Source organism: Chionomys nivalis, chromosome X (genome assembly GCF_950005125.1).
Source record: "Chionomys nivalis chromosome X, mChiNiv1.1, whole genome shotgun sequence".
NCBI lineage: Eukaryota > Metazoa > Chordata > Mammalia > Rodentia > Cricetidae > Chionomys > Chionomys nivalis.
Window position 1 is genome coordinate 47,002,548 of NC_080112.1, and position 19,905 is coordinate 47,022,452.

A 19,905-nucleotide genomic window follows, 5' to 3' on the forward strand; every position below is an offset into this window, starting at 1 on the left:
ATCCAGCAACTGATGGAAGCAGATAAAGAGAACCATAGAGGAGCTTGGACCAATGCTCCTCTATTGGTCCGAGCTCCTAAAGTCCAGTTGAAGAGAGGGAGGAGTGAGAATATGAACCAAGAAGTCAAGACCATGATGGGGATACCCATTGAACCAGCCTGCCTGAGCTAATGGAAGCCTACCAACTCCAGCCAGACAGCAAGGGAACCAGTATAGGACCAAACTAGTCCCTCTGAATGTGGTTGAGTTTGCATTGCTGGGGCAGACTGAAGGGCCACTGGCAGTGGCACCAGGATTTATCCCTATTGCTTGTACTGCCTTTTTTGGAAACCTATATTCCAGCCTAGATATAGTGGGAAAGGGCTTGGTCCTTCCTCAGAGCAATGTGCTAGACTTTGTTGACTCCCCATGGGAAGCCTTACTCTCTCTGAGGTGTGGATGGAGGATGGAGTGGGGAGTGGGAGGGGGGCAAAGTGGAGGGAGCAGGAGAAGGTGAGGGAGTGGAAACTGGATTTGGCATATAAAATGAGAAAAGATATATTTTTAAAAATAACTTAAAATTAAAAAATAAAAATATGGGCTATACAAAAATGGGGGCATGAGAATGCGGAGACTCCTAGACACCTGATAAGAGAATGTGAACTCATTCATTAAAGGTGAGAATTTTTCATAAATGAGTCAAGTTGACACTTATTTTGGTGAGAACAAAATAACTTTATAGAAAACAGCTGTCAAACTAGAGAACTTGCTCTAAGGGCAATATGCCTGCTTAGTCTGGGGACTCAGGGACAATCACAGCTCAATTCTTTGAACTTCTGTCATCCAGGTACAGCTCACTGAAAATACTCGAAAATGTCATCTTTCCTAGCTCCCACCTGGTGCAGTTTGGACAGAAAGACAAACATCTCCTGGATGATCCTGAAATGAGGTTGCAAACAGTGGCTGCAAAAGATGGGCAACACCTTTGTTAAAAAGCCATCAAGGAAGCACTCGCTAATTGTTTTCTCCAGGTGGAAGGCACATTCCATGAATGTGAGGCCATTAACCCAATCATCATGGCTTTTAAGAAAGCAGATGCATTCTAAAGTGTAAGGAACATCTCCAGGAGTGTGGACTAATCAAGCAAAGAAGAAGCCAGTGAAGTTCTTCTGGTCCAGATCTCCATGGTCACAGAACTAGGCCATGGAGAAGTAAACATAGGAAACGTAGAGCTGCAACTGGATGTAGCTGGCGATGGCAGCCTCACAGTTGGGATGGTAGTTCTGTTGCACTCAGGTTTCACAGAGGGCAGTGCTGGGGTCAGCACTGACAAGAACATCATGGCAAACCCATTTTGGGTTATTAGGTAACCTAAGAATGAGGGTTCCTGGCTTGTCTGAGGCAAGCCTGAGGAACCGAAAGGAGGAAATGGAGGATTATGGACATATTCCATCATGCCTAGCTTATGGGATGCTGGGAACTGAACTAGGGATTTCTTCATGCTATGCAAGCTCACTACCACTGTGCTGCATCAGCAATCTTTCCTGTTTTTATGCATTTTAGCATTTGTTCTTTGGACAGCATGATTAGGGAAAAGCCAGGGGGCATCAATACAGATATAAAAAAGTAATAGACCCTAACTGAGTTACAATTTATATTGCTAATTAGATATATTTTTCACTTCTAAAAATGATGTTCTCTCAGCAATAAGTAAGTGATAAACTAATTTTCAGATCAATGATCAAATTTACCTGTTCTCTTCACCAGTGACACAGAATGTGTTAATTCAGCCAACTACTTTCTTTTCTCCCCAGGGTTGATGTTGGTAGAGCAATCAATGATCAAATTGCATTGAGCACAGAATTTCTATGATAATGTAAATAAGCAGCACACTAGATGGCAGAATACAGATGGCAAAGTTGTAAGTGATTTCAAAAGCACTGTTAATGGTCTGAGATGCTAAGCTCTCTTTAAGATGATGAACTGTATTCTGAATACAATTTGTGGCAAGTTTAAATATTTAAAAGTAAAATCCCTTAAAATAGAATGGAATAGTTAAAACATAAAAACTAATACATTATGGACTGGGGCAAAGATAGTTTGTGGTAGACAACGTGCCTAGTATGTCCAAGGCCCTGGGTTCCATGCCCACAATCACATATGCTAAGTATTTAATATTACAGTCAAGTATTTAATACTACTATTTTTATTACTAAAAAAATCTATGGTTATTGAGAAATTTAACTTTTATTTGTTAATCTCATTTTACTTATCAGTACAAAATTGTTTGTATTTTTGAGAATGGGTATTACTATGGAGCTCTGGCTGTCCTAGAGACTTGGTATGTAGACCACGCTGTCCTTGAACTCACAGAAATCGGCCTGTCTCTGCCTCCTGAGTGCTGAGATTAAATGTTTTCACCATCATGCCCAGCTTGAATTTTTATAATATAATCTTTTAGAGTCAAAAAAAGGAATTTCTGTAGCTTTAAGGAAGTTCAATAACTAGATAGAAGTGCTTCTTCATCATTTTTTCTACTTTAAACAATACTCTAGATTTATAACAAAAGCTCATAATTTACATAATTTAAAAATAATCCTCCTAAAAGTGAATTTACCATCACATTTATTAAGTATCTAAGATTTCAATTTCTATATTCCTTTTGCATTGGTTTTATTAGGTTTCTTTTTCTTCCAGAAATACTTCCTTATGCTCTGAGTGTGTCATCTATGTGGTATGTTGCTTACGAAGAGTGGACTGGGAATGGACCTGGGAATAAAAACATGACATTGAAGTTTTTGGTTTGATGTGCTTTGAAATAAGAAATGTGAGAATTCAAATATGAATTTTCTTTGTTTGAAATAAGAAATGTCTCCCACAGGCTCATGTATTTGAACACTTGGACCCCATTTTGTGGCACTGTTTTGGGAGATGGTACAGTCTTGCTGAAGGAAGCATGTCATTGGGAGCAGATTCTGAGAGTCTGTATTTAATTTATGCTTTGGGTTATAATCCAGTACTACAGTATTGATCCTGTATCTCCAAGTGCTTACGTTTAGGCACTAGGGGCTCCTTAAAGCTAACTGCTAAGTTCACTTATCATGTTTCTCTTCTTTCTTTTACTTTTGTTTTCTCTTTTGTCACATCCTTATTTTCTGATACTACAATAAGTGCCAGCCTTAAAATAAGTCATTTCTTCAAAGAGTTCTGGCTTCTTTTCTAGACTGGAGATGTGTAAGCATTCAGTGTAGAGTACTTGCCTATCTTGTGTAAGACCCGACTCAATCCTCAGCTCCATGCATAGAAAAGAAAAGATCATAGAACTAAGGACAAGATAGGACTGTACAAGTTTGATAAATATATGGACTATTCTTGTATCCTTTGAAATGTGAGAACAACTATCTTAGAGTCAAGCAAAGAAAGGCTGAAATTTGTAAAGAAAAGTTCTGAAATAATTACTACAATTTTCTTCATAGTCGCTCAATATTAAAATGTTCAGCACATAGAGATTCTGTATGTCCCCCAAACCCAGTAGAGGGTGGAGTGATGACTCAGTGGGTATAAGCATTGGCAGAAGCCTGTAAACCAAGCTCAACCCTAAGATACTACCCACATATAAAGTCAAATGTGATGGTACACATCTGTATCCTAGTATTCCTATTGTGATCTGGGAGATTGAAGAGGATGGTGGCCAGAAGCTCCAACTAGCCTGCAGCACAGTGACAGATAAAAAACAAGGTGATGAGATGTGACTTTACAAAATTTGTCATCTTAGCTCTACATACACACACACACACACACACACAAATATGTGTGTATACACATATATATTATTTTAGAAAAAAGAAAGGAAAAATTACCTCGCAGAAATATGAATCCTAAATAAAATAGCTATAATACAGCATCTAAAAGTTGAATGAAATATATTTACTGAAGGCTTTGTCTGTTTTAGGCAGTATAGAGTGTATAATTTCACACCCAAAGATATTTGTAAAATTAAAATTAAATTAAATTAAATTAAATTAAATTAAAAGGTGAAATGTTTATTTGAAATCAATACAGTCAGTAGATGGCAGAGTTGAGACACCAAATAAGATCGAGCTGATTCTCTAAGGTTTGAGAATGACATGCGGAAACCCTTTTCGACTTCCATTTTACTGAAGTATAGATGACAAAAAAAAGTCTACGAATTTAAGATATAAATGGGATATAGCTTAGTAGAGCACCTGACCAATATGAAGCCACTAGATTTCATCCTTAGCACCACAAACACATGGATCTGTGAATTTCAGGCTGGAATGTAAGTTAGTGGTAAACTGCTTGCCTAGCATGTGAAAGTCTCTGGATTAGACCCACAATACCCCTCTGCCTCGAAAAAGATGGACTAAATGTTTATACAAACTTTCATGTGGAAGTCAGTTACTTCTGATAGACCTCAACCATGATACAATATTTTAAAATATTTTGTATCTGTTCCACAGTAGTTACTCAGTAGGTAACATCTGAGTCAGTCTGACTCACCTACATGCTGAAAGTGAGGACTACTAAACACAACGTCTTTTCTCCAAATCCATTATTAGACTTGTGCACTAAATTAGGTAACCTGCTACAAATAAATATTCCACTGAATGCTATCTATTAAATTCATGTAGTTTACATTTTAGGATATTGAAGATGTTATAAACTCTGTTTCAAGTAAGAAATTTCAATATATAAAAAGATAAGACATTTAGGAGAAAACAAATCTCAAAAGCTAATCTTTTTCTCTCTCTAACATCTTCTTAGCATGTAACAAACATGATTGTGAAATAGTTACAATGAAGCAGGTAAAGGAAGACAGTGCAAGTTTGACTTAAATGCCTTCTAACACATCCTATTATAAATACTATAGTTTTAATCATAAAAGCAAATTTGGATGACAGACTTTGAAGCCATAGAAAAGGCAACAAATCAATATAGTAAAAAAAATACATTTTAAAGTCTACATCTCTCATCTAACTCATGAATAAAATTCATTACTTCTTTCCTCTATCAAATTTTTAAATAGCCCCTATTATGTGCCATAATGTTGTAGCTAAGGAACCAAACAAATGAGAAATAGTGCTGTCACAGGGATAATAGTCTTGGGTAGAAAGCAGACAGCTAAAAAATACAACAAATCAGTGTCAAATGGTGATAAATGGTGTGGGGGGAATCACAGAAGATAGAATATTTCCTTAATGAGAAAGTGAAGCTGCACAATGACATGACTGCAATCATCAAGCACAGACAGATACATTTGGAAGGGAAGAGCACAAGAGTTGAAGCCCCCATGAAGAGGACTGTGATAAAATAGTCCTGCACTAGCTCAGAAATGAGCATAATAAAGGACAGGGCAAGTGCTCTGTAAGAAAGCAGGAAGCCACAACAAATCAATGAGTAGAGTAATAGGAGATGTACGGAAGATTTCCTCTGCAGGGAAATGACAGTGGAGGATTGAAAGAGTTGTGCCTTATAGGTGATTCTGAATTCTTTGGCTTTTACTAAGGGAGATATGAAGCCACTGCAGAGAAGATAATATATTGTTCTTTTTTTTTTTTTTTCAGGCTGGCTCTTAATAATATAGACTAGCCTAGTCTGGAACTCATTACACAGCATAGGTATAATTCACAATCTTCCTTAACTCCTGAGTATTGCTTCTATAGCTATAAACTATCATGCATAGTAAAGAAAATTTAAAGTGTCATTCTATCTTGCTATTTTAAAAAATTAGGTATTTGTCAGAGATGTCTAAGTGGATAAAAGTACTTGCTACTAAGCTTGATGACCCGAGTTCAAGCCCTAGAACTCACAAGAGTACTGACTTGTTCAATTGTCCTCTGATCTACTGGCATGTGCCCCTCCTTCTTCCTATAAAATAAATCAACGAAGAGGAAAAAAAGTTGAGTGGGCAGGGAAGGGGAGGATCTTGGTAAAGCTGGAGAAGGTAGGGAATATGACGACATTGTACAAAATTCTCAAAGAACTGATGAAAAAAATAAATGTAAAAATTTTAATTATGTGGAAAGTATAAAAATATACTTGAGATGGTAGTGATGATGCACTAATCATACATTCTGACGCTGTGACAATACTTAAGAAAAACAGTTTAAAGGAAGGAGATTAAATTTTGCTTATGGTATCCTATACTTAGAAGGTTATCAGTGCATGGCTGGTTGAATATATTGCTCTGAGTCTGAGTCAAGGCAGAATATCATGGTAACAGGAACATGTGGAGGAGGTTATTCATGTTATGGTAGTCAGGCAGCAGAGAGAGACGGGGGGGTCAGAAAGAAGCTACTCTTCAAAAACACACCCACAGTGGCTTATTTCTTCCACTGAGGCTTCCAGTACATGAAACTAAACTTTCAACACATGAGTCTGTGGGATCACTTAGTATTCAAACCATAACAAATGGTTTTGTTGTAAAGAGGCAACAAGTACATGGGTGAAGTTACTACTAACCATGGCAAGAGCAGATTATTTTGAGAGTGTAAACTGAAGAAATCCCAATAAAAACACTGATTTTTCTTATGCTAGACAATTTAATACTAAAATTTACATGAAAAATGTAGCCCATTATCTCTTGGGTAGGTAAGAGTTTACAAATTACTGTAGAATACCATATCAAAGTAGAACTACTTCTAATTTATATTATAACACACAACATATCTTCTGAAAGGAGAAAGATAAACTAGAATAGAAAACCCAGAAATAGATGAAGTACATATGGAAATCAGGATAAGTAAATATAACTAAAGGAAATATATAACTAAGAATAGCTAAAATGAATATAGTGAGGAGGGCCTGTTTGTTGAATGGGGCTTGGAAAACTGGACAGTCATCAAAAATCATACTCATAATTCATTATATATATAACAACAACTACAAGTAAAACCAGTAAAACTGATGAAGATCATAGTTTGTTAATTTATGAATAGATTTTGCTTTTGTGTTGGGCACTAGAATCTAGAAATTTCCGAGACCTTTTTTTCTTTCATCTCTAGAGCCTCCTTCACTAAACAAATCATCAAACCCTCCTTCTTTGAAACATGTATGCACTCATTGTTACTGCAGCTTATTTGATGTCCCAATAGCACATTGTATGCCACTTATTTAGCATATGGTATTATTTTCTTGATGCACAGGCATGGATCTTTACAAAACAACTAACTCTGGTTTTATAATTCCCAACTGTAGAACAGACCTTAACAATTTACATCCTTATTTTTGCTTTCCCAACCCTGTTCTCTGAATAGCTTGCTGTCAGAGAAAAGTGAGGTAAAGTAGTCTTATAAAATATAGAAAAAGAGTCTAAAAGTATACAGAACTAAAACAAATTTTCTCTGGTACAATAGTTGAAACCAGGAGTCTCAAGTATGCAAGAGAAGCATCTTATCACTGAGCTACATACCTCCAGTCCAGGATAAATAAAATATCAAAACACTAACAGTGTCCCATACTTTACTCCATCCCCTCTCTCTCATTATCTATAAAAACATAATGAGAACATCTACTTTTGGATCAAAGCCTTGGGTGAACTTGATGCCTTGCCACTATAATAATTGCTAGCTAAGCAGAGCACTGTGGAAACATGGCCCTCAAACACAGAACAACAAAGACAGAAGTAAACTAGTTCTCTCCTATACAGAACACTATTCATTAGATAGTGAGACATGGAGATTTCTTCAGTAAATCAACTTTTAGTTGAAAGCAATGCATGTACTTCAAAAATGTAGAGTTCAAAACTACATCAAAAGGTAAGCAATTCTGTGAACATGTTTTAAGTTACCACTCTACTTACAGTTTTTTCATGATTTTCAAAAGCTTCTCTGGCTTCTTCATATGTGCAGACTTCTTCTTTGCACTCACGCTCAATGTTGCCCTGTCTTATTTCTTCAAAAAGCCCATTGGCTCTTGGGTAGCGTTTTAATACTGAGTTGGCCTTTTCTCCCGTGAGGAAAACTAAAAAGAGATATAATAATAAGCATAAAACAGCAGTAAGAAGCTCATGTGGGAAACTGATATTCAAGAAGAAAACTGCCTGTTTGTCCTCAGAAAACACAGACAATATTCTAAACATCTTTCAGTAAACCAGGAGTGAAAAAATGTTTAACCCCAAACGAAAGCATTTTATAGCTTCCTCATAATGGGAAAATATGCTTTTAGTGCACATGGCTCTGGGCAGGAACAGTAACATAATTACCCATGTTATATTCAGACTTAAACAGATTCTTGAGCACCATGGGTGTTTAAAAATAGCAATAATGATAGTGTTACTTATATTCATTACTGTAAGTGGATACTCCAAGGCATTCTGCAAGCAAACCAAAGGCCAGTTTCTGCCTACCTAAAAATAAATACAAATCCAATTGACCTAATAATATAAACCTAGAGAACCATTACTTAAAGAAAAGACTTAACAGGGTGAGAGTCTCATTACAGATCTTCGAAGCTTGTAAAAGATAAAGAATATACTCTATAGAACTTTCTGGAAAAAAATGAAATATAAAAGATAAATTTATCTACACCTCAGTTCAAAAAGCAGTAGTAATAATTTCATTCTAAATATAGTATAGCTATACTTCAAGGCATTTAATCTCATTTCAACATATTTAAAGAAAATTATTTTTTCATGAACAAGTGTAAGCATGTGTGCACATGTAAACACATGCAAACACAGATTCAGCATCCTTTTTATTAAGTTCCATTTTCTTCTTTTTTTGCATGAGGTCATCATGATTTGGTTTATATTTTACATACATGATTCATTTCAATTCAGATGATAAATTTTAATTGACAAAGCTTAATCTGTATTTGAATTTCATAAAGTGCAATTTTCAAAGTATAGTTACATAGCCAGACAGAAAGGTTTCCAAATCTGAACTTAGTCATAAAATAATCTTCAACAGGTGCAGTTCTATTGATGAAATGTGTCATCATTTTCAGGATAATTGATTTCATTTAATCAAACATGGTAATTTTAAAATCACACTACTTTACGCTAAACAAACTTACCTACTCTCCCTTCCCTTTCTCCCTCTCTCTACCTTTGCTCCTGATCACAACATATTTTTAAAAGTTGTATTTGTAATGAATTCCCAGGCAGTCCTCCTATTACCACAGTTTAAGAACCAATATCCTAAGATCAGTTCCTCAGAAGATGGTTCTGAGTGTTTATGGAAAACTTTTTTTATCAGATTTAGACATATTTTATTGTGTGACTTGTAAGGTCTTTAAAATATATTTAATATATACATTGCAATTACCTTAAAAACAAGTGTGTCTGGTTTTGGTTTGACTATGGAATTCTTTCCAAGACATATTTCACAAAATGGTAACATTTTAGCCCCAGGTCATATTTATATCTTCTAAAATAACATTAATACAAGACAGTAATTGACTTATATCAAGACTTCTTTTTTCCAAGACAATCTTTTTTCCCTTCTTCATCTGTTTCTTATGTAAGGAGATATGATTTTTCTGGACCCACACCCACCCTCTCTAATAATCTAGTGTTCTGTGCTGAATATAGTTGTCAGTAAGAATCAGAATTTGATCCGAATTTTCATCATCCATATTTCTAACACAATACATACGTTAATTCATTTTAAAATATCACCAGTTTTTATATCACATTTCCTGAGCATAAATCAAATAATACACAATAAGAGATTTTGAATTTTCAACAAGGAAAAAGCAAAATACCACGAAGAGGAAATTATCTTCTCATATGCTAGCTAAATGGGAAATAAGTGTTACGGAAAGTAGCACATTCCTAAAAGTAGAAAGCAAGCTAACTGAAAGGTGATATATCAGGACACAAACTTCTAATTCCAGGCTACTCAAATTACCAGGAGCATTCCACATAAACATCTCTTATGTATTTCTTCTATCAAGAAGCAAGGTAACAATACTAAGAACTCTAGATGTTGGCAAGAAAACTTATCTCCTTGCCCAATCTACTTAAATGGAAGATATTATGTGAAGTAAAAGTTTGACCAGTAGTAAAAAATAGTATTATAGATAAGTTGTATCTGCCATATATCATGGAATAAGAAATAAGAAAAGAACATTTGACAGTATTTTAAAAAGTGGTTTGGAAATCTAATGGACTCTGCAAAATGATAAAAGAATGGAGAGTTTATGAGACAGTTAATCAGGTGCTTGCCAGCAAGCCTATAAACCTGATTATGATTCCTGAAATCCACAGTGGAAGGTTAGAAACTTTACATCTATTCTCCACAGACCATGTGTGTGCACACACACATAAAAATTATTTTTTTATTTTTATTTTTAATAGAGTAGAATATGGTAGCTATAACTTACAGGATGAAGTTACATTATCTCTTTATGCCTCCCAGATCCTCCCTAGATGCCAAACTTCATGTTTTCTTTCTTTCTCTTTAGAAAACAAATAGATGAGTAGGGCATTTGTGGTGCATGCCTTTAATTCCAGCACCCAGAAGGCAGAGGCAGGCAGATCTCTGTGAGTTCAGGTGAGCCTGATCTACAAGAGCTAGTTCCAGGACAACTAGGACTGTTACACAGAGAAACTGTCTTGAAAACAATAAATACGTAAACAACAAAAACCAACTTGTGAAACAAAGAAAAAGCACAAGAAACACATCCACACCAGCAAACACCATAGAAATATAAAATTGGAAACTATAATATACAAGCAAAAGATCAGTAAGACAATAAATGCCCAAACAAAGCAATCAGACAGAACATCTACTAAAATACTATTGAGTTCATTCATTTGAGTTGACTGTCTACTTTTGCACATGGGGACTACTCGTAAGTGTAGTGAAAGTCCATTGGAGGAAACTAATTTTTCTTTTGCAAGCAATGTAAAATTCAGGTATCTTCTTGGTTAGGGATGTACATTTTCTGTTCTCAATGCTGGAACCCTATCTGGCTTGAACCTGTACAGGTCAAACACTGCACAATATCCAGGCAACAAAGCTTACCTCAGGACTTTTCCTGACTAGATAGACTTTAAATTAGGAATTTAAAATTCAAACTTAGAAGCTAAAGATATAGCATGGTGTTAATGCTAAGTATATGTAAGGCTCGGTGATCAACACAATCCCTATCAAAATTCCAGCACAATTCTTTACAAACTGTAAAAGAACAATACTCAATTTCATATCAAAAAACAATAAACCCAGGATAGCTAAGACAATCCTGTACTATAAAAGAACATTTGGAGGCATCACCATCCACAATTTCAAGCTGTACTACAGACCTATAGTAATAAAAACTGCAAGGTATTGGGTATAAAAACATACAGGTTGACAAATTAAAGAGAATCAAAGAACCATGCATAAATCCACACACCTATGGACACTTGATTTTTGGCAAATAAGCCAAATTATATAGTTTAAAAAAAAGAAAGCATTTTCAACAAACGATGTTGGCATAGCTGAATGTTGGCATGTAGAAGAATGCAAATCGATGCATAATTTATCACTCTGCACAAAGCTCAATTCCAAGTGGAACAAAGTCCTCAACATAAAACCAGATACACTAAACAAGATAAAAGAGAAAGTGGGAATATTGAAAAGTATTGCTGCAGGAATCAACTTCCTGACCAGAACACTAACAGAATAGATACTAAGGTCAACAACTAATAAATGAAACCTTGTAGAATCGAAAAGCTTCTGTAAGCCGGGCAGTGGTGGTGCACGCCTTTAATCCCAGCACTCAGGAGGCAGAGGCAGGCGGATCTCTGTGAGTTCGAGGCCAGCCTGGTCTACAAGAGCTAGTTCCAGGACAGGAACCAAAAAGCTACAGAGAAACCCTGTCTTGAAAATCCAAAAAAAAAAAAAAAAAAAAAAAAAAAAAGCTTCTTTAAAGCAAGACAAACAGTACCCTATAGAAAGTAAAAAGATCTTCACTGACTCCATCCCTGACAGAAGGCTGATCTCTAAAATATATAAATAACTCAAGGAACTAGACATTAACACCCCCTGCAAATAATTCAATTAAAAGTGTGCTGCACATCTAAACACAGAATTATCAACAGAAAAATCTCAAATAACTGAGAAAAACTTAAATGTTCAACACTTTTAGTCAACAGGGAAATTTAAATCAAAATGATTCTGACAATCTATCTTATACATATCAAAATGGATAAGACCAAAAACACAAGTTTCAGCTCCTGCTGGAGAAGATATGGAGCAAGGAGTTCAAACGTGGACAGCCATTTTGGAAATAAATATGGCAGTTTCTCAGATTTGCAAATTAATCTACATCAAGATCCAGCTACACGATTCCTGGGCATATACCCAAAGGATGCTCAATCATATCACAAGGATTCTTTCTCAAGTATATTCATAGCAGCTTCATTAGGAAAAGCTAGAAACTGAAAACAACCTAGATGTCCTGATGTGGGATTCCCCTCTGTATGCTCTGATTATCATTGATTAATAAAGAACTGCTTTGAGCCAATAGCAGAGCAGGGCAGAACAGAAGTAGGTGGGGAAAACTAAACTCAATGCTTGGAAAAAGGAGGCAGAGAGAGACACCATGTAGCCCTGCCCTCCGGAGACAGACACCAGAACTTTAGCTCATTTTTGTAAGGTGTAGCAGGATGGAGGCATGTGAAGATGGCGATAAAAGATATACTGAGAAAACAGAGAAGTGAACAAGAGCCTGAAAGTGAGCAAACAAGGGTTGTAAAGGAAGCACAGTGAGCTCATGGGTAGGACTTGAGTAGAAGAAAGCTGGGACACCAAAGTGGGATACTAGAAAATTGCTGTATCATAGAGGCAACTAATCTTAGGCTACCACATTTGTAGTATTTGATAATCATTCAAGGTTTATTAGTTCAATACTAGAAACTCAGATATATAAAAACAAAAGAGTTGAGGGTAAGGGAAGGAAAATATAGAATGGGAAAGGCTCAGAAAGGGCTCCCTTCATATAGGCAGGTTAAGAGATGATCAGAGGCCTTGCAAAAACAAGAAAGGAAAGGAAAGAACAGGTGAAAGTTAAGATTATAGAGTATTCTCTTGATTACTTACTCACCATACATCTTTCTCCTCAATCAGCCTAAATCTCATCAGCATGGTTAACAGAGTACACTTTTGGTCCCAGCACTCCAAAGGCAGAAGCAGGAGGATCTCTGTGAGTTCAGGGCAGTCAAAGTTATATGGTGAGACACTGTCTCAAAAACAATGAAACAAAACAACAAAGAAATTCCAAAATATCATCTTTCTACAAATTGGTCCTTTTTGTTCTCCACATTTTTTTTTCACCGAATACTTCCTCTGTCTGGTGAACTACTACTGCAACGTAACATCTTCTAAGGTCTTAGTCCACTATAACTTATTAGACAGATTTACTATGGAATCTAAGTATATATTCATTTTGATTATAAAAAGCAATGATACTTATAAGTTTTGGCATGACACTGTTTAATCCTTAAGGGATTATAAGACCCATGCATTATTACTATTTTCATCTCATATTTGTCACTTGTAACATCTACTAAATAACTCAGAATAGACCCTGATGCAGTAAATGAAGAGAAAATGGTAGGAAGAATGGGAGAAATTGGAGACCAAATGAAAATAAATGCATAGGTTATATACCATGATTCTAATTATGATGTTCCTCAATTTTAATGTCTACATGCTATATAACACATATCTGCACTCAAATTTCTTCCATATGTCTTTCTGGTTTTCAGCCAAAGAAAAAATCACTCTTCCAAGTTTATTGAATGCTTCTCTTCATTCATCCCTGAGAGAATGCATTTTCTTGTTTGGAAAAATGATCTGATTACCTCTAGTGCAGTAGTTCTCAACCTTCCAAATGCTGCGAACCTTTAATATATTCCCTCATGCTGAGATGACCCTAACCATAAAATTATTTTGTTGCTACTTCATAACTGTAATTGTACTACTATTATGAATTGAAACATAAATATCTGATATGCAACCCCTGTGACAAGACTGTTTGAATCCCAGGTTGAGAACCTGTGCTTTAGAGCCTCTTGGTTAGAGGCTCTAAAACGTTTATCAGTTTGTGTCAGTTTTTTAACAGCACTTACATGTCAAAAGAAGTATCAGATGGTGTAGTTTATTAAGTAATTGGGTCTACAGAACTTTAAGGTATTTATTTCTTGGCAATATATATTATCTATTTAAAAAAACAATATGCATAATTTGAAAACAAGCAATAACCTTAAAAAACAAGCAATCACACCAAAGCTGTTTGTCTGTAGGACCCAACTCAAATTCTCTATAATCTTGCCACCAGCTGAAAATACAGCTTTGCAAAGAAGAGGAATGTCAAATAATCTAATAAAACTGAAAAGCATCTCTAGTGGTGGCATGTGTGGTGTCTGAAACATGTCAGGTACTGCTGCTTTCCTTTACAAATCACTGAACTGCATAAAAATCATAAACACCCTACACAACCTCAGAGTATGCCACACACTTTGGGATCCAGGATACTACTTCTTGTCAAACTCTAAAGTGTCTTGCTGTTCCTTGAGTTACAGACACTCAAGCCTCTTCACATGGGAACTGGGAATCTCCAGGTTTCTGGAATAGTAGCAGGTTCACGTAACTGTTGAACTACCTTTCCCACCACATTATTGTGGCTTTGATCAGAGTTGTAATCAGCAGCAGAAGAATGAAGTTTAGTTAGCTGCATATTCCACTCCTATCACTCTGAGTATTTTCATCCAGAATTTCCTCAGCTACTTTAGTTCACAGCCTTTCCTGGAGAATAAGCTAGGCATTATGGTTTGTATGCTACTTGTCTGTCCAAAGATTTATGTGTTGAAGGCTTGGGTCTCAGTAGGATAGGAGGTGGTAGTCCTTCAAGTGGTGAAGAAAAGCAAGAAATCCTTAGTTCCCTGGTAGAGTATCCTCAGAAGGGCTTGTGGAAACCCATTATCCCTTTATGGTTTCTAATTTGAAAATATGATTTCTGTTTCTATTAGAGCAATTCACCCTGAAGTGACTCAGCTAATAGTTTTAAACTTTGAACTAACCAAACCAATTTTCTTTATAAAGTTATTATACTTCAATCATTTCATTACATTACTACAAAACAGGTACTAGTCAGGGGTATGGAAATTGAAAAGTAAGGATCATTACTATTGTGCTATAGGTAAGCATAGGACATAAAATTTTAAGTAGAATGGTGTCATCCTAGCATCACTGTAAATTACTATCATTCAAGGGGAACAACCTATGATTCAGAAATTGTACTTCTCTTTTAGTGACACTGGAATTATTCTGAGTACCAGAAAGATTGGTTTGCATGCTCTGTTACTTTTCTTTCTCCTATCATATTTTATTTAAAAGAAAAAATGGACTTGTTCGATATAGCTCAGGCTAGGCTCTTCTGGGTTCAACCCCCCAAGTGCCCACATTACAGGCACGTGCCTCCACATCTGTATCAAATGATATGCTTTGCTGTAAGACTCTTAATGACACTGCCAACAGGAAACTACAGATTAACAGAGAAAGGGAACTTTCTAAAAATGAACTTTTGAAAAGCAGAAGGTCTTCTCCTATATACTTAATGTGTAATCTAGACTTAATGGGGTTACTGTTGAAATGGAAAGAGAAAAAGAATTCATTTTTTTTTCATTATGGGAAGCTTATAGCTGTTTGGGTAACAAATATGACTTAAATAATATCTCAAAGTTGTTAAGTGGTGAACAAGGTAGAGAATAAGACAAAGTGTCTAAGCAAACAATCCTGTTTGTTGAAAAGCTGAACTCTGTTTGAAAAAAGCAAAATCCTGACCCTGCATACTGCCTCTCTCTTCTTGTCCCACCCAGCTTGCATCCAGAACCCTTCTTCCTTCTGCTCCCTTTCCTCTTTGGGCACATAACACCATCCAGCTCAGTCTGTCTGGCGCTGGGGGCAAATCCTCAGGGCAAGTAGGCAGGCTAGACTTCCTTTGTTTCTCCAGCCTGCCTGCACCAAGCAAGGTAAGGCCTTTGTTTACAAACTACCCAACCTGCGCGGAGATCTGATCTAGGCACCAGGAGAGACAGAAGCGGGGTGAGTTTGTGACCTGACCGGCGGCGGCGGAAGCAGCCCTGGACAGGGAACTCTGAAGTTCCTCATCCCCCACCCTATACTCCCTGGGCTCCCTGCAGGGGCTCTACACCCTGCATACTGCCTCCTTCTTCTTGTCCCACCCAGTTTGCATCCAGAACCCTTCTTCCTTCTGCCCCCTTTCCTCTTTGGGCACATAATACCATCCAGCCCAGTCTGTCTGGCGCTGGGGGCAAATCCTCAGGGCAAGTAGGCAGGCGAGACTTCCTTTGGTTCACTGGCCTGCCTGCACCAAGCAAGGTAAGGCCTTTGTTTACGAACTACCCAACCTGCACGGAGATCTGATCTTGGCACCAGGAGAGCCATCAGTGGGAGAGCTAATCTGGGTACCAGGAGAGCCGTCTTTGGGCACGGAGATCTGATATTGGTACCAGGAGAGACATCACTGGAGCACCAGGAGAGCTATCACTGCAGGGTGCCATCCCTGGGAAAGTACATCAGTAGGCAAGGAGACCTGATCCGGTAAAAGAAGATCCATAGGGGAGCATTCGGAGAAAGAGATGGGCAGGCGCCAATGCAAGAATTCACCCAACAATCTGAAAAACTATATGAAACCACCAGAACCCAGCGACCTCACAACAGGAGGACATGAACACCTTAATCATGAAGAAGTAGATAAAATTGACTTTATGAAAGTGATTGATGCCCTTAAACAGCATGTAAAAAATGCCCTTATAGAAATGGATGAGAAGTATAACAGAAAGTTTGAAGAATTGAGTAAATCAGTGAATGATACCCTAGGAAACCAAGGAAAAACAATCAAACAAATAATGGAAACAGTTCAAGACTTAAAAACTGAAATGGAGGCAAAGAAGAAAACACAAACAGAAGGCCAGCTGGACAGGGAAAATCTAGGTAAACAAATAGAGACTACAGAAGCAAGCATAACCAACAGAATACAAGAGATAGAAGAAAGAATCTCAGATTCTGAAGAATCATAGAGAAAATAAACACGCTGATCAAAGAAAACAGCAAGGCCAACAAATTCTCATCACAAAACATTCAGGAAATATGGGACACAATAAAAAGACCAAACCTAAGAATAATAGGAATAGAAGAAGGAGAAGAAGCGCAGCTCAACGGTCCAGAAAATATATTTAATAAAATTATAGAAGAAAACTTTCCCAACCTAAAGAAAGATATACCTATGAAGGTTCAAGAAGCATACAGAACACCGAATAGGCTGGATCAAAAAAAAAACATCCTCTCGCCATATAATAATCAAAACACAAAGCATACAGAATAAAGAAAGAATACTAAGAGCAGCAAAGGAAAAAGGCCAAGTTACTTATAAAGGTAAACCTATCAGACTTACACCTGACTTCTCTATGGAAACCATGAAAGCCAGAAGGTCCTGGATAGATGTACTGCAGAAACTAAGAGACCATGGATGCAAGCCCAGACTACTATACCCAGCCAAGCTTTCGTTCACTATAAATGGAGAAAACAAAATTTTCCAGGATAAAAACAAATTCAAACAATACGTAGCCACAAATCCAGCCTTACAGAAAGTAATAGGAGGAAAATCACTAATCAAGGAGTCCAACAATGACCACAGTAACTCAGACATCTAGAAAATCTACTACTAAAAAAAATGACCGGAGTTAACAACCACTGGTCATTAATATCACTTAATGTCAATGGACTCAACTCACCTATAAAAAGGCACAGACTAAGAGATTGGATACGAAAACAGGATCCAACATTCTGCTGTTTACAAGAAACACACCTCAACCACAAAGACAGGCACCTACTCAGAGTAAAGGGCTGGGATAAGGCTTATCAAGTAAATGGACCTAGGAAACAAGCAGGTGTGGCCATACTAATTTCTAACAAAGTTGACTTCAAACTTAAATCAATCACAAGAGATGGAGAGGGACATTTTCTACTCATAACAGGAACAATTCATCAGGATGAAATCTCAATCCTGAATATCTATGCCCCTAATATAAAAGCACCCACGTACGTAAAAGAAACATTGTTAAAACTCAAGGCAGCCATCAAACCACACACATTAATAGTAGGAGACTTTAATACTCCTCTCTCACCAATGGACAGGTCAATCAGACAGAAACTTAACAGAGAAATAAGAGAATTAATGGAGGTAATGAATAAAATGGACTTAACAGACATCTATAGAATATTCCACCCAAATAGGAAAGAATATACCTTCTTCTCTGCAGCTCATGGAACCTTCTCAAAAATCGACCACATACTCGGTAACAAAGCAAACATTCACAGTTACAAAAAAATTATTAATAACCACCTGTATCTTATCAGATCACCATGGATTAAAGCTAGAATTCAGCAACAATACTACCCCCAGAAAGCCTACAAACTCATGGAAACTGAATAGTCAACTACTGAACCATACCTGGATTAAGGAAGAAATAAAGAAAGAAATTAAAGTCTTCCTTGAAGACAATGAAAATAAAGAAACAACATACTCAAACCTATGGGACACTATGAAAGCAGTCCTGAGAGGAAAGTTCATAGCACTAAATGCCCACTTAAAGAAAACAGAGAAAGCACACATTGGAGACTTAACAGCCCACCTGAAAGCTCTAGAAAAAAAAAGAAGCAGACTCACCTAGAAGGGGTAGAAGACTGGAAATAATCAAACTGAGGGCTGAAATCAACAAAATAGAGACACAGAAAACAATTGAAAGAATCAATAAATCAAAAAGCTGGTTCCTGGAGAAAATCAACAAGATTGATAAACCCCTATCCAAACTAATCAAATGGCAGAGAGAGAATTTGCAAATTAATAAGATCAGAAATGAAAAGGGAGACATAACCACAGACACAGAGGAAATTCAGAGAATCATTAGATCTTACTACAAAAGCCTGTATGCCACAAAACTGGAAAATGTAAAAGAAATGGACACTTTTTTAGATAAATACCATATACCAAAGTTAAACCAGGACCAGGTGAACAACATAAATAGACCTGTTAGTCGTGAAAAATTAGAAGTGGTTATCAAAAACCTCCCTTCCAAAAAAAGTCCAGGACCAGATGGTTTCAATGCGGAATTCTACCAGAACTTCCAAGAAGACCTAATACCTATACTCCTTAAGGTATTTCACAATATAGAAACAGAAGAGTCATTGCCAAATTCCTTTTATGAAGCTACAGTAACTCTGATACGAAAACCACACAAAGACCCAACGAAGAAAGAAAATTACAGGCCAATCTCACTCATGAACATCGACGCAAAAATCCTCAACAAAATTCTGGCAAACCGAATCCAAGAACACATTAGAAAAATTATCCATTATGATCAAGTAGGCTTCATACCAGAGATGCAGGGCTGGTTTAACATACGCAAATCTATCAATGTAATCCATCATATAAATAAACTGAAAGAAAAAAACCATATGATCGTTTCATTAGACGCTGAAAAAGCATTTGACAAAATTCAACATCCCTTTATGATAAAAGTCTTGGAGAGATTAGGGATACAAGGGTCATACCTAAATTTAATTAAAGCTATATACAGCAAGCCGAAAGCTAATATCAAATTAAATGGAGAGAAACTTAAAGCCATCCCACTAAAATCAGGAACACGCCAAGGCTGTCCACTCTCTCCATACCTCTTCAATATAGTTCTCGAAGTTTTAGCAATAGCAATAAGACAACATAAGGGGATAAAGGGGATTCAAATTGGAAAGGAAGAAGTTAAACTTGCATTATTTGCAGATGATATGATAGTGTACATGAGCGACCCCAAAAACTCCACCAAAGAACTCCTACAGCTGATAAACGCCTTTAGTAATGTGGCAGGATACAAGATCAACCCCAAAATATCAGTCG

General features: G+C 36.7%; 1 protein-coding gene across 3 annotated transcripts in view; it reads right to left on the reverse strand.

Annotated features, from left to right (window-relative positions):
* The window catches only part of Prrg1 (proline rich and Gla domain 1), a 131,175-nt gene that overhangs the window by 21,485 nt on the left and 89,785 nt on the right, over positions 1-19,905 (reverse strand). For all 3 annotated transcript variants that reach the window (XM_057760506.1, XM_057760504.1, XM_057760507.1), the window contains exon 3: positions 7,802-7,962. In XM_057760506.1, coding sequence (XP_057616489.1) covers positions 7,802-7,962 — 161 coding nt within the window. The remainder of the gene's footprint in view (positions 1-7,801; positions 7,963-19,905) is intronic.